Genomic DNA, 15,536 nt, shown 5'->3' with positions numbered 1-15,536 from the left:
CAACGAAATAGCAAAATAAATGAATAAATAGGTTCAGTAAACAGTAATGTGTTTACTCTGTGGCGGACAGTATCCCGCAGCGCGAGGTCTTGAAGCGCATCAGATCGGGATCATCTCCGGTGGCTCCTCCTCTGTCGGTGAGGATCGTGTGAAGGATCCTGTCTAATGAGTGAACTTCTCTCTCTCTTCTCTTCTTCTCTCTCTCTTCTCTTCTTCTCCTCTCCTCTCCTCTCCTCTCTTCCTCGTGTGATGTCCTCACAGATCCGGAGACAGTTCCCGAGACATGGATCAGACAGAATCAGCAGCGCTGCACAAACCGAGCTCGTTCAGCATCACGAGTCTGCTGCTTCCGTCTAACAGCGACAGACACGGCTCGACGCGTCCGGAGAGCAGCACCGATCCGACCCGGTCACCGGAGGACCCCGGGACGCCGGAGCGCGCGGAGACACGTGATGCTGAAGGGGAAACCGGCACGAACCCGAAGCTCCACAAGCCGCCCTTCAGCTACAACGCGCTGATCATGATGGCGATCAGACAGAGCCCGGACAAGAGACTGACGCTGAACGGGATCTACGAGTTCATCACGAGGAACTTTCCGTTCTACCGGGAGCACAAGCAGGGCTGGCAGAACTCCATCCGACACAATCTGAGTCTCAATAAATGCTTCGTCAAAGTGCCCAGACATTACGATGACCCGGGGAAGGGTAACTACTGGATGCTGGACCCCTCGAGCGATGACGTGTTCATCGGCGGAAGCACGGGGAAACTCCGGAGGCGCTCGGCGAGCTCTCGAGGCAAGCTGGCCATCAGACGAGCACTGCGCGGTCCCGCGCTCGGGCTGACGGAGAACAGTCCTCTGTGCTGGCACATCTCGCCTCTGTTATCATTACACCCGCAGCCGTACACCGGAGCGACGCACGCGCTTCTGAGTCCGGCGCACGGTTACGGGTGTCCGGTCCCCGGCGGTCGGGACGTGCTTCGGCCCGTTCTGGGGAGCTCTGGCGGTCCTCTCGGTCGGACGAACTCTTACGGGATGAGCTCGTCCCCCGTGGGGCTGTTACCCGTCCCGCCCGGGCTCCTCAGTGACCCCGTCCGGACCGTGTCCTTCTCTGCTCTGTCCCGGCAGCACACCGTCTCTCCGGACTCCTTCTGAACCGACGGACAACGGATTCCGTTTATCTAATCACGCAATCATGGACTACATGCTTCCGTGCAGTTTAGCGAACATTAATGAGCTGGGTTTCATTTGTGTGCGCTTCGAAAGCGCAAGAAACTTTTGGTGAAAAGTTGCCAGTTAATGCACGGAATATTTATATGCTTTTGGAAGTCGAGTTAATTTATTTCTTGTCATGTGCATCCACGATCCTCAGTAGTCCTGCTGAATGATTGTGTTCATGTCTGAACTGGAGAAGACAGAACGACAAGAGTCAGAGACGCTTTTATTTATTTCCATTCTCTCAGGTCCCCTCACACACACACACACACACACACACACACACACACACACACACACACACACACACACATGTTTGTTTTTGTGTAAAGTGTGTTCATCCCATAGCTGTAATGTTTTTATTCTGTACAAACTGTATATTCTATCTCCCTTCACCAACCCTACACCTAACCCTAACCCTCACAGGAAACTTTGTGCGTTTTTACTTTCTCAAAAAAACTCATTCTGTATGATTTATAAGTGTTTTGAAAAATGGGGACATGGGTTATGTCCTCATAAGTCACTCCCCCCCCCCCCCTGTAATACCTGTGTCATACCCATGTCATTATACAGAGTTGTGTCCTGATATGACACACACACACACACACACACACACACACGCTCGTGTGATAATATGAAGCTCACAGACACATGTCAAACACATGATATCACTTTAATAAACTCTTCAGTAGCACACACAAATACCACGCACGAGGCTTTGTCTTTATTGTTTGTCTTTTATAATAAATAAAACATTAAGGAGAATCTCGGACCATGACTGGACACACTTGTTAAAATATTACAAATAGGCCTAATTTTACTAAATCTAGCTCCTGGAATTAGCTGCAGTGTAATGAAAGCCTATAAAAGCTATTTATGAATCAATGTTTAATTCAAATATGAATCATATGAGCAGGTTATGGTGTAATGCGTAAACGAGTGAATGATGAGAAAGCGCGTGATCGAGATCTTCGGTGTATTATCGGTGTGTGCACACTACAGCAGCTCGACACACACCACACAGCTCTGAGGATCACCTCGAAACACACCGTGAATATAAAACACTGCTTACTGATGATTACAGAGCAATATTAACTACTGTCAGTGGAGGTGGAATAGTGCTTCAGCACACATTGATGGGACAGAGTGGATCTGTATTTACAGAAATCCATCATTCGTACTAAAAAAACAACAAAACAATAAATATTTGTTTTTGTCAAAAAAAAAAAAAAAAAAAAAAACTATACAGTGTCTGAGCCAGTTTAATTCAACAGCGAGAAATACTTAGCATTCATCAAAGTAATCATTTAAAAAGTTTCTTTATATTGTGCTTTTTTGGCTTGAATGTAGTTGTTCAAGAATAAATCATTTAAAATGTTATATAGCTGTACTATTTGTTTATTGATTAATAAACAGGTCTGTTAGTGTTGATTAATCAGAGATGATTGTAAAGTCCATCAGTGTCAGGTCACGAGCTGCACCAAACAAACGAGCTCTGATATACAGCTTTTACAAATGCACTGCATAGACAAACTGTAATCGTTTTACAGACAATAATTACAAAATATATATGGAACTAATAATGTTGCAGTTATTAATTTTTCTGCGGAACACAAAATATGATTTTATGAGTGTGTTGTTGGTTGAAATTCAAACGAAATGTGTCTGAGTAATTATGTATTAGTGTAAGTATTACAGATCTCATGTCTAATAAAGCCTGCAGATATGAGTGATGCACGTGAGACGAGAGAGAGAGAGTGAAGGGATTCGAGCCAAAGTACTGTGCTGTTTACCAGAACAAACCTATTCAAAATATATAAACATGTCTGAAAAATAAGACAAAAATGGTGTCAAATGTTTCTGTAAGGGCCATATTTAAGGATACGAGATTTATGGTTTTAGAAACAGGTTTTGCGCCCTAAAAATATAACAATTCATCGAAATATATTTGCTGATATTTATTGAATTAAAGTATGGGGAAAAAAAGATATAAACAAACTATATTTGCCTGATAGAGCGCGGTGACTGAAGAACCAAAATAAACAATCAATAAAATAACGTTTTGTAAAGTAGCTACAATTACAAATAAAATCTAAATTAATCTAACATTTACATTATTAAATATCAATAAAATAATAATGTTAAATAAAGTTATATTGGAAAAAATAAAAAAAATAAACTCTATGCTAATTCATAAAAAATGGAATCATCCAATAGAGAATAACTGTAATTTAATTTCCCTCGTAATATGTCCCTGATGGTGTTCTTGCCGTGCAAGTGTCACGATAATAACAACACAACAAATAAATAACTCAACGAATTAAACTAATTAGAATCATGACAATATCAGACCGATATAATAATGTAATGTGATTATATAGGAAGGACATTTTTAATTTTACTAATAATAATAAAAAACTTTAAAATAAATAATACAGCTTGGACTTCACACAGCACGGGCGCGAAATACCGCTTCAACATGTCTAATAATAATAATAATAATAATAATAATAATAATAATAATAATAATAATAATAATAATAATAATAATAGGCTATAATAACACTGTTTTCAAAGAGGATCATTATTATTGTGAAGAGCTGAAACAGAAAACAACGATAGAGTTTCCATACACTACTCCATGTTTTAGGGACAAGAAAAAAATAAAAAAACAGTATTAAAGCCATATTTTTTTATTACTACAGTACTGGTTTTATTATTTGTAGAGAAACCACAACATATTTCACTGTTGTTATAACTATAGGCCTAGGCTACCATAAAAAAAAAAAAAAAATCAAGTTTCCCAGAAAAAAAAAAAAAAAAAAAACGCGGGTTCATGTTAGTTCATTTCCGTGAGGGTTATTAAATCTAGGCTCTATTGATTTCTAAAGATATGAAGAGAGTCCTGCTCTTCAGTCAGTGGCAGACTGAGATCTGGGTTTTCATGCGCGCTCTTAAGATGATCATAATTAATAAACCGAAGACGCACGAGATCATAAACGTGTAACGCGTTTTCTTTAATCGAGTCAGATCATAAACGGTATAAGCATAAGCACAGATTTCGCGTGTCTTGTAAACGCAGTAACCCGGTTATTGAAGTGCGCGTGTGCGCGTGACAGAACCGCGTCATTACTGCAGATTTAAACAAGACATAGCAAACCTTTTACAAGAAAAAAAAAGACGTAAATACATCACAAAAGCAGGCTTCCGTGATTTATAAAAGTGAAGTGCTGTCACCTCGTGCTTCTCTAACATTAACAGAAGTGTGTAATGCGTCATCTCTCCATCTGTAGATTACAGCTTGCCTTCAACATGAACAGGTTTTACTAACACAGAAAAATACATACGAGTTACAATCTGGAGCATAATAACTCATTCAGACACTTAAATTATCATAATTCATACAGTTAGGCTAAAATATATATGTTGATGTAAATTTTGAAAAGTTTTGATTTTGAGCTAAACAGAGATGTGTTAATTTAATCATGTTAGAACTGATGTTACACTTTAGAGATGTAATCAATAAGTGATTCTGTGTTTTATGCCCGTATCAATGTAAATCTAGAAAGGTTTGCTTGCTCTCTAATGACTGAAGATCTGACTGTGTTGTTGAAGTGATGAAGCAGTTGTTTTCATGAGCTAGTGTCTGAATGTGTGAGAGATGGAGGTCTGCAAACGTGTCTCAGTGTTAAAACAACGGGACAATGAGATACTGTTATAAATATGACATGGTAAAAGATACTATAGTATTTAATAAATGCAGTTGTATGATATATTAAGTGGATCAACGATTTAAATAATTAGATTCAGTTTAATTCACTGTCACACAGACAGAAGGAGTGAAATCTTCTTCATACTGTGATCATTAAGTCTGTGCTGTATTTCCTCTATTCACTGAACAGCTCAAGGACCTTCATTAATGTCATCCAGTAACGTCTGCACTGTTTTCGGTCTCCACTGGAACACAGATAGATCTGATCGATGTGAACCTGATCTTCTGAGGGACATTTACTGCTCCGGTCTCACTGCAGCACAATAAATCTGTTCATTTCAGCATTTCCTGGATGAATTAACTTACAATCCAATGACTTATCATCAGGATGTCATGGATATAACCAATATTTTGACCAATTCTCCTTTAAACGCCGGTCATCGATCATCTAACCTGAAGATCATTCCTCTCTGTACACACATCACATCCCAGTTTCCTCAAGGACTTTAAACACTCTCCAGTCAGAGACAGCAGACGAGTTCAGATGTTATTCCTGTTCGGTGAAACAAGTGCCCTTCAAGTACAGCTCATGTACATCCTAAAACAGAGATTCATGGAAAGGACGCCATTCTGAGCAGAAATAGTGCTCACTGATCACGAGAACACTCTCCCAAAGTCTCTGCCTTACCTCCAGATGAGAGCATGTCTCTGTTACTGTGGCCCGTCTGAGAGGAGTGATCTCCTCTGGATCATCTTTGGAGATGCATGTCTCTGCTCCAGTGGAGTTGTGTTGTTCTGCTGGCGGTCAGTGTTCAGTCTCAGTTGTCCCTGGTGTGTCTGACGAATCGTGAAGTGATCAGGGTAACGACAGGCCTGTGTGTGTGACCTCTGCCTCCTGCCGAGCGCTAGTCAAGAGGTTAAACAAACCGCTAACAGAGTCTTACACACACCTCATTCACCGTTTGAGTCCTGCCATCACTGCAAACAGGATAGGAGCAAGCACACCACTGTGAAACTATAATCATAAAACCAACAGATATTGATATGATTCTGTGGATCTGATTCTGCTGGGCCTCCAGAGAATCCACAGACGTCTCAGTCCTGCTCTCTTCTTCCTCTCCTGAACACAGATCTGTGAGCACAGTCCAGGAGATCCTCCTGTCAAATTACAGGGGGAAAAAGATCACTTTATAATTAGAATCAGAATCAGAATCAGAAAGAGCTTTATTGCCAAGTATGCTTACGCATACAAGGAATTTGTTTTAGTGACATAAGCTTCCAGTACACAGAGACAACAACAAAAAAAAAAAAAAAAAAAAAAAAAAAAGGGGATTTACAAATTGGCAAATAAATAAGTGTATAAACAATTGTGCTATAAATGATAATGGAATAGGATTGAGTGAGATGCAGGAATGTTCTAGGATGGAGGGTTAACAAATAAATATAAGGATATTGCACGTTTATAAGCATAAGTGGGGAACATTTAACTGTTCATGAGGTAGATTGCCTGGGGGAAGAAACTGTTCTTGTGCCTTGCTGTTCTGGTGTTTGCGGCTCTGAGGCGCCGGCCAGATGGCAAAAGTTCAAAAATGGAGTGACTTGGATGTGAGGGATCCAGAGTGATTTTCTGAGCCCTTTTCCTCACTCTGGATGTATACAGTTCTTGAAGGGTGGGTAGAGGAGTACCAATAATCCTTTCAGCAGTCCGAACAGTTCTCTGTAGTCTTCTGATGTCTGATTTTGTTGCTGAACCAAACCAGACAGTTATTGAAGAACAGAGGACAGACTCAATGACGGCTGAGTAGAACTGTTTCAGCAGCTCCTGTGGCAGGTTAAACTTCCTCAGCTGGCGAAGGAAGTACAACCTTTGCTGGGCCTTTTTCACAATGGAGTCAATGTGATTGTCCCACTTCAGGTCCTGAGAGATGGTGGTTCCCAGGAATCTGAATGACTCCACTGCAGTCACAGTGCTGTTCATGATGGTGAGTGGGGGGAGTGCAGGGGGGTTTCTCCTGAAGTCCACGATCATCTCCACTGTTTTGAGCGTGTTCAGCTCCAGGTTGTTAAGACTGCACCAGACAGCCAGCTGCTCAACCTCTTGTCTGTAAGCAGACCCATCACCGTCCCGGATGAGGCCGATGACTGTAGTGTCATCTGCAAACTTCAGGAGCTTGACAGAGGGGTCTTTAGAGGTGCAGTCGTTGGTGTAAAGGGAGAAGAGCAGAGGGGAGAGAACACATCCCTGAGGGGCACCAGTGTTGGTGGAGCAGCTGTTTGATGTGAACTGTTGCCTATCTGTCAGAAAGCTGGTGATCCACCGACAGATAGAGCTAGGAACAGAGAGCTGGGTCAGTTTGGTCTGGAGGGCTGTTGGGATGATGGTGTTGAAAGCTGAACTAAAGTCCACAAACAGGATCCTCACATAAGTCCCTGTTTTGTCCAGATGTTGCAGGATGAAGTGCAATCCTATGTTGATTGCATCATCCACGGACCTGTTTGCTCGGTAAGCAAACTGCAGGGGGTCCAGTAAGGGTCCGGAGATGTCCTTCAGATAAGCCAGAACCAGTTTTTCAAACGACTTCATGACGACAGACGTTAGAGCCCATAGGTCTGTAGTCGTTAAGTCCTGCTATCTTGGTTTTCTTTGGAATGGGGATTATGGTGGAGCGTTTAAAGCAGGAAGGCACTTCACACAACTCCAGAAATCTGTTAAAGATCTGTGAAAAGATGGGGGCCAGCTGGTCAGCACAGATTTTCAGACAGGCTGGTGTAACACCATCTGGGCCTGGTGCTTTTCTTCTTTTGTTCTTCTTGAAGACCTGGCGCACATCATCTTCACAGATTTGAAGAGCAGGAGGTGTGGAGGGTGGGATTGCAGGAGGTGTTAATGGTTGTGTAGGGAGATGGTCAGAATGGGTGATGGGGGTTTCAAATCTGCAATAAAACCCATTCAGGTCGTTAGCAAGTCGTTGATTAGCCTCAGTGCAAGGGGATGGTGTCTTGTAGTTCGTGATGGCTCTTAGACCTCTCCACACTGAAGTTGAGTCGTTGGAAGTAAACTGGTCTTCCAACTTTTTAGCGTAGGTCTTTTTAGCCGCTTTGATCTCTTTGTTCAGTGTGTTCCTGGCCTGATTGTACAAGACCCTGTCCCCATTTCTGTAGGCATCCTCTTTGGCCTGACGAAGATGTCTGAGTTTTACTGTAAACCATGGCTTATCATTGTTGAATGTTAAATAAGTCCTGGTAGGAATGCAAACATCCTCACAGAAACTAATATAGGATGTTACGGTCTCTGTGAGTTCGTCCAGATCGGTGGTAGCAGCTTCAAAAACACTCCAATCAGTGAGGTCAAAACAAGATTGTAAATGCCCTGCTCTGTTTCACTGGTCCATCTCTTCACAGTCCTTACTACAGGTTTAGCAGATTTAAGTTTCTGTTTGTAGGACGGTATAAGATGAATCAGACAGTGATCAGAATTTCCCAAAGCTGCTCGTGGAACAGAGTGAAATGCATCCTTTATTGTAGTGTAATGTGATCCAATATATTACTGTCTCTTGTGGGACATGTAACATGCTTTCTGTATTTTGGCAGTTCACGGGAGATATTGGCTTTATTAAAGTCCCCAAGAATGATTAAAACAGAGTCCGGGTGTTGTTGTTCTGTCTCTGTGATCTGATCAGCGAGTTTCTGTAAAGCTGAGCTCACATGCGCTTGGGGATGGATGTAAACACTGACCAGAATGAACGAATGAAACTCCCGCGGCGAATAGAACGGCTTGCAGTTGACAAACTGCATTTCTAGATCAGGACAGCACGTCTTCTTTAACACGGTTACATCTGTACACCATCGTTCATTGATGTAAAAGCATGTCCCGCCGCCGCACGATTTCCCAGTTGATTCTGATTCGCGATCCGCTCTGAACAGCTGAAAGTCCGGCAGATGGAGCGCGCTGTCCGGTATGGTGTCATTCAGCCAGGTTTCCGTGAAACACAGAGCAGCAGAGTGAGAGAAATCCTTATTTGTCCGAGAGAGCAGAAGGAGTTCGTCTGTTTTGTTGGGTAGAGAGCGGAGATTTGCCAGATGGATGCTAGGCAACGGCGTTCGAAATCCGCGCTTCCTGAGTCTGACGAGCGCTCCCGCTCACTTCCCCCGTCTGCGCGTCCTGAAGTGCTTGATCAGCGCCGCCGCTCCTCCGATAACAACGTTCAGTAAAACGTCTGAATAATTTAAATCCGGTAAAAGATCTTGTGGTGTGTTCTGCCGAATGTTCAGCAGTTCATCCCTGGTGAAACTGATCGTGTTTGTTAAACAAAAAACAGGAAAAACAAACAAAAACAGCACAAACACTGGAGAGCCAAGCACTGAAGCAGCCATGCGCGGCGCCATCGAGTACAAAGCAGTGAGCAGTGAGCAGTGAGCTTTAATCCTCACTGCTGATTTTTTTAAATAATATTTAGGATGATAAAAAAATGTTTTTCCCCAAAGCATGTTTAAAATATTTAGAAGAGCAAACGTTACGTTACAGTAAATACAAACCACTGAAGCATTTTATTTCTATAAATAATGATTCAGTTCTACAGTCAGGGGATCATTTCCTAAACAAAAAAGACTACTTTTGCACAATAACGAATGTTTGTCAGAGCGCTGAATCACTAGGTCTGTTTTAGATCAGATAACACGTTTCCATCATGAACATTAGAGTATTGATTACTGTGCAGCTTCATTCAGCAGCAACATGGGAACAATTAGCCATATACATCCCTTCAGGCCTTATGATGTTTCCCAGTTCACCACAAACAGTGACTTACATCTCCATTATAAGCTTCTGCATGTGCTTTTCCAAACCAGTACTTAATGATTCTTTCACACCGTAATGATCAGTTACTGTACTCCAACCAGAGTCAGCCACAGTACAAAATCTGAATTATTGGGCAAGATCTGCAAATGTTTTCCTTCGACTGTATTGTGTTTTTATTTGGCACAACATCTGAGTCTGTGATCTTTGAGCTGATTATATATCACTCCCTGCTTTACTGCAGTGTTACCTGCAGATGTACAGACCCTGATAACAGAGTTAACCAGTATCTGTGTTTCTGACAGACGTACACCTGCAAACAGTGGCTTTATTTCATCCTTTCAGGAACAGGAGACAGAGATGGAGAGAATGACAGAACCGATCTCTAATGGTTGCATATATTTAACTTGAAGAGGCATGTTTCAGAGAAGCATTGGTTTCAGACCATCAGATTTCTCTGCAGTGATACGAGGGTTTCATCATCTCCTGCAGTCATGTCCGTCCTGTATGAATGCATTATATTTTCCTTCGCCTGCACTGTGATGGTCCGCTTGTGAGAGATCATTTTCTAGTCTTTCAGATGTTAAGTGGGAAGCGCAGGCCACATGATCTCTCCATGATCATTCCTGTAAGCTTTCCCATCTGTCAGGTCTACTCCCATCAGCACACTGTCATTAACTCGGTACAGAACCATACTAGTTTACATACACCGTCACGTCTGTGTGTAGACTTCAATCACATACTTTCACAGTATCAGGACAAAAACAACACTCTTTTTCATTTGGATTCAATAATTAATTAGATCTTTCCTGCAAACATCTGTTCTACATGTGCAGAATTGATATTCCAGACTTGATGTAGCTCTTTAGGTTAGCAGTGGTAAATAACTACTGACACTAGCAGCAGGGCAGTAAGCACACACTGGATTGTGGGTAATAGTGTAAGAATCAGACACTAAAACAAACCAATACAAGACGGTGTGCAGTGTGTTGTGGCTGTAGGATCAGATGACTGAATCAGGTTTATACTGTGTTTCTCTGTTCTGGGATCTTACAACATTCACAGTGTAGCACAAGTGCAGAAATACTGAATTCTTATTGGCTGACTGGACATCCAATCAGATGGCTAGTTGGACCAGAATGAGGTCATCACTGTTTTTCCTTACTCTGGTCATTTTGACGTGCAGTCTAGAAGTGAGTCTAGGGAAAACCAAGGACAGACATCTTGACGGTGTTTTTACGATGGAGATTCTGCAGTGAACTGTACAGTCAGGAAATTAAACAGATAGAGGATACACTGTGAGAAAGAGGTGATCCTGAGACCTTCACAGAGGACAGTTCACTGTCATGTGCTCCTCTGGTTGTGTCTGTGGTCCAGGAACATCACCACAGACTGAAGAAAGCAACAAATGGAGATATTTAATCAAATGCTATCATATTATCTGTCTGGAGCCAGATGCTTGATAATGATTTCTGTTGATCCAGATTGAAGACCTGGACATCAGCACACACACACTGCTCCGCTGAACATTTCTACATTCGGACAGATGTTTGCTAGATCAGCCACAATGCTGATCGTTTACATAAGTGATCACAATAATCAAATTTACACAGAAGATGAGAAAATATGACAATTTAAATTTGTGCCTACTGTTTTTAGTTTTACATTTTCAAAATTGAACAATGAAATGCATTCAGTGGACAGGAGGGATGAGGGTCCACAGAGGAGCAAAAGTGGACAAATGTCCCAAATGGGACCGGGACACCAAGACAGTTAGACTGTACTGGCAGAGGAGGAAGAGGTGGACACAAGGAATCAGCTCTGTGGCGTCCAGCGCACGAGATTAGACATTGTGGAAGGCTAATGCTGAGAAACCGAGCTGGTGGTATGATCTTCTAGCACACTGAAGGTGTATGATGATCCACATACACATACGGTCAGTGGATGAAGACCCTCATTCAACCGCAGCATCTGGACAACGATGTCATCCCACTCCAGAAGATGTTAGGTCCTCGTTGTTCTAGCATGACTCGTAGCAGAGATCTAGCTCATCTACTTACTCCTCCATAGGGAGCCCATTTTGACACAGACAGTCTGAGATTGAAACATGAAAACCCTGTTTAGTTCATTGTTGTCTGCTATTCTTTCACAGGTGAACCCAAATGAGACAGAATATGAACCGGTGCCACTTGGAAACACAGAACCATAAAAATACACCCTAATAAAAACACAAGGGAGGATCCAATGACATCAGTACATTAGTCCAGATAAGAGGGTCTGTAACTCACACACAGGAACGTAAACGATAGCAGACAACCAGTGTGTGTTTGTGTGTGAGCTTTCAACAGTTCCTGAAGAGGAGATGATTGGAGAGTGAGCAGACTGAGGATGGTGTGTGGGACACTGTTGAAGGAAAACTTGATATAAAATATATCTAAATATTAATATATTTGAAATATATATTGTTCCCATCATTGTTGATTTTTCCTTAAACAACGACTGAATTACATGACAAACCAGAGGAACAGAAGAATGGGGCAAAGCCGAACCGAACCAAAGTGGAGCAGCAGTGTTTGAAGACCATGGAGCAGGAGTTTGGAGAAGTCAGGGTGGACCTGGAGAATCAGATAGTGAATGAACCAGGAGAGGGGCAAACATCAGACTGACCAGTCTTAGAGCACAACTGTGTGCAAAAGAGCATGAGTAAGTGACTCAATGCAGAGTTGAATGAAAGAAGACAGAAAGAAGGAAAACACGTCCGTGAGTAGTTTATCTGAGACACTGATTCTGGGACAAAAGTGCCTTTAAATTAATGAATACTGATTTATAATCTGAATAATACCATTCTGTGTTATAATAAAATAGATTGTACTGTAAGGAAGTCAGTTCACCTGCATAACACACTACTGTGTATAACTGAAGAAACATGACTGTAAATGGAAATTTTCTATTTTCTTTAAGGTTATTACCTAATCGAACTTTAAAAACATCATATATAATCAAACCTGAATCTAGCTGGATACTGAAATTAAGCTTGATGTTTAAAACTTACTTAAAAACTAAGTCAAGAATTAAACAAGTTTGTTGAAGATTAAAACAAGTAAAAGCCATTTGGAGTTGATCCATGTGTTGACTATGCCCTTTCTTGAGTTCAAGGCAGAGAATGACATGTGAAATCTAAAGTAACTCAACACAAGACATAGCGGATGGAGCAAGGGACCACCACAGCAACAGTCCACCGGGGATCTGGCAAAGCAGAGGACCTCAGGATAGCTGGAAGAGCAGGAGACCATGGAAGAGATGCCCATGTAGCAGGTGACCCAGGGGGAGCTGGTAGAGAAGACCCAGACAGCCCCAGCCGACAGCACAGACAGACATGATGCAGCCGTAGGAAAGAGAAACCTTGTAGATGGCATAGAGACGGAAAAGCCAAGCTATGTGGGAGGAGAATTCACAGGGATAACAATTGAGAAGCTCAGTGGATCAGGGGACTTTGTGAGAGCAAGAAAAACTTCTTGGTCATGCCAAAGAGTACAGGGAGACAACATTTGGGGAAGAATCAGATCTGATGAATGGATTCACAGGAGAAGACCCCCAGGTAAGTCCTGGAGCGGAGTGGACTCTGGGAACACTGAAGAAGATTGTGGAGGTTTCAGGAAAAATAAAAAAATATCTTCCACAGTAAACAACAAACCACTTAATGACATTCTCAAAATTTAGAAAAGTGGATGGGTCCTTAAAAAAGTCTTGAATTTAGTTATCAAATTTAGTTATCAAATTTAAGGCCGTACAAATTCTTAAAAGGTACAAGAAAGTCTTAATTATGCTTTCAAGAGGTCTTGAATTTGGGGATGGGAAGAGGAGAATTGCCATATGGCTATGTCAGTTAAACTTCAGAAGGCTATGATTTCATTGAATCATGAGCGCTATATTTCTGCCTTTCCGAAAGCGGCTCCTGCTGGCAGAGGATAAATGTGCATTTTCAATTCTCTGTAGGATGTTTTTGTCTGCCACATACCTCAATGTGACTCATTTCAGAAAAGTAACCCTTATATTGCACAGAAAGAAAAAAAAAGATTTACACCTCATGACAGTGTTGTAGTCGAGTCACCAACTGTCGAGTCCGAGTCGAGTCTCGAGTCACAGTGTTCGAGTCCGAGTCCAAGTCCGATTGGAATTTATTTATTTATTTATTTATTTATTTTTTTGTGGAAACAATAGCAACCGAGTTGGTAGGCATTGAAGTCCATTATATGAAAAAAAACCATCATGAAATGTTTTCCTTAAAAAAACATAATTTAAGAAAAAACGCCATGGATATCCTGGATGGCATTGGGAGGAGTAAATGATTAGGAAATTTTCATTTTTGTGTGAATTAATCCTTTAACACTGTATTACAGAAATACACTCGGCGAAAAAAAGAAACGTGCATATTACAATGAGTGTGAGTGTGAGTGTGTGTGTGTGTGTGTGTGTGAGAGAGAGAGAGAGAGAGAGAGAGAGAGAGCATTTGTGTGTGAGTGACCGAGTGATATAGCGTGAGTGCGTTTGTATGTTTTCAAGTGAATGTGTGTGTGTGACGGCATGTGCATGGTCAGAAAGCAACGTATAAGGGCCGTTCAAATATCGCGTCTTTTGCACGCTCAAGTTCGTTATGTCCAATGTACTGTAGGAGCGCGGTATGCACGCTCATAATGGAAGGGTATGCGCGCTCATAACGGCAGCATCCAGGCGCGTCCGCACCGCATTGAGTTAAAAACCATCTAAACTTTTCAGAATGCTGCAAGGGCACCGCGGGTCATGTGACAAGAACAAACAAATCAGCTTCATCCTTTCCCGCAAGTGCCCGAGCGCTTTGGAAAAAATAAATAAAGTGAAAGTAAAGTGAGTGACGTCAGTGCGTGTGTTGTCAAGCAAAGAGAGCGAGCGGTAGCAGTGTCTGTGAGGGAAAAGAATAGATCCCGGCCAGTCTTGGGCACAAAATATAACATTTTTAAGTTTATAACATTTTTAGTCAAAAACAACGTAATGAATGTTCAAGTCTGATTTTATATATCCTCGAGTCCGAGTCCAAGTACGAGTCATCAGTCCACCAGTCCAAGTCAACTCACGAGTCCAGAGAATGGAGTCTCGAGTCGAGTCCAGGACTCGAGTACTCCATCACTGCCTCATGAGAAATAAGTCAATTTTATAATGGTAATTTTTCTAAAATGAAACAACCTTGATGATGTATGTGGCCAACAAATGAAACTACCAGAACCAGACACAGCTAATGTGTGAGTGTGTGAGCTCAAGTCTCTATAGTGTCCTTGGTGAGCGCTCTCAGACTGCAGTGGTGGGTGAAGAATGAGAAGAAGAGCTTGACAATGGAAGCGTGACAGAGGACAGCTGAGATTTACAATGCAATTCATGTGTTTTATACATCACAGCAAAGTTTGAGTCACTTGTTGGTGCACTTCTCACAACACATCCCAGAACAATCATGTTTTAGGTGAGTGGGATCTTCATTTTAATATCTGCAGGACAATGTTTCTGACAGGTCAGCAGTAGCTCCCAATGTTCTTTGTCTCTGGAGTTACTAACAAAAAAATACCTTTAAAGAGTAAAAGAGAAGACTGAAGACGAATGGAAGAGGATGTAGGAGAGGGACTAGATGAGCTACAGATGTGGAAGCAACATTACGTGATGAAGTGTGAATCTCATGTAACCTCTCAAGAGGAAGAAGAGAGTACTGCACTATAAGCTCTCGAAACATTAAAATCATGCTGACTAACTGTAAGACAAGCATTAATATAGTCTGTAAAAAAATAAGAAAT

At 41.8% G+C, this 15,536-nt stretch overlaps 1 protein-coding gene across 1 annotated transcript; it reads left to right on the top strand.

The window, feature by feature from the left end:
- The first annotated feature begins 174 nt into the window (after positions 1–174).
- On the top strand, positions 175–1,495 carry LOC113113204 (forkhead box protein G1-like). Its single transcript, XM_026279376.1, has one exon. The coding sequence runs from the start codon at positions 284–286 to the stop codon at positions 1,151–1,153; it is 870 nt and encodes a 289-aa protein (XP_026135161.1). The 5' UTR covers positions 175–283; the 3' UTR covers positions 1,154–1,495.
- Positions 1,496–15,536: the final 14,041 nt, after the last annotated feature.

This window comes from Carassius auratus, chromosome 13 (assembly GCF_003368295.1).
Source record: "Carassius auratus strain Wakin chromosome 13, ASM336829v1, whole genome shotgun sequence".
NCBI classification, from domain to species: Eukaryota; Metazoa; Chordata; class Actinopteri; order Cypriniformes; family Cyprinidae; genus Carassius; species Carassius auratus.
The sequence above is the reverse complement of the archived record's forward strand: the minus strand, read 5'-3'. Positions and strand labels throughout refer to the sequence as shown.

What these genes read in the sequence shown, in the direction of transcription:
- LOC113113204 (XM_026279376.1), top strand. Translation starts at nt 284, where the DNA reads ATGGATCAGACAGAATCAGCAGCGCTGCACAAACCGAGCTCGTTCAGC.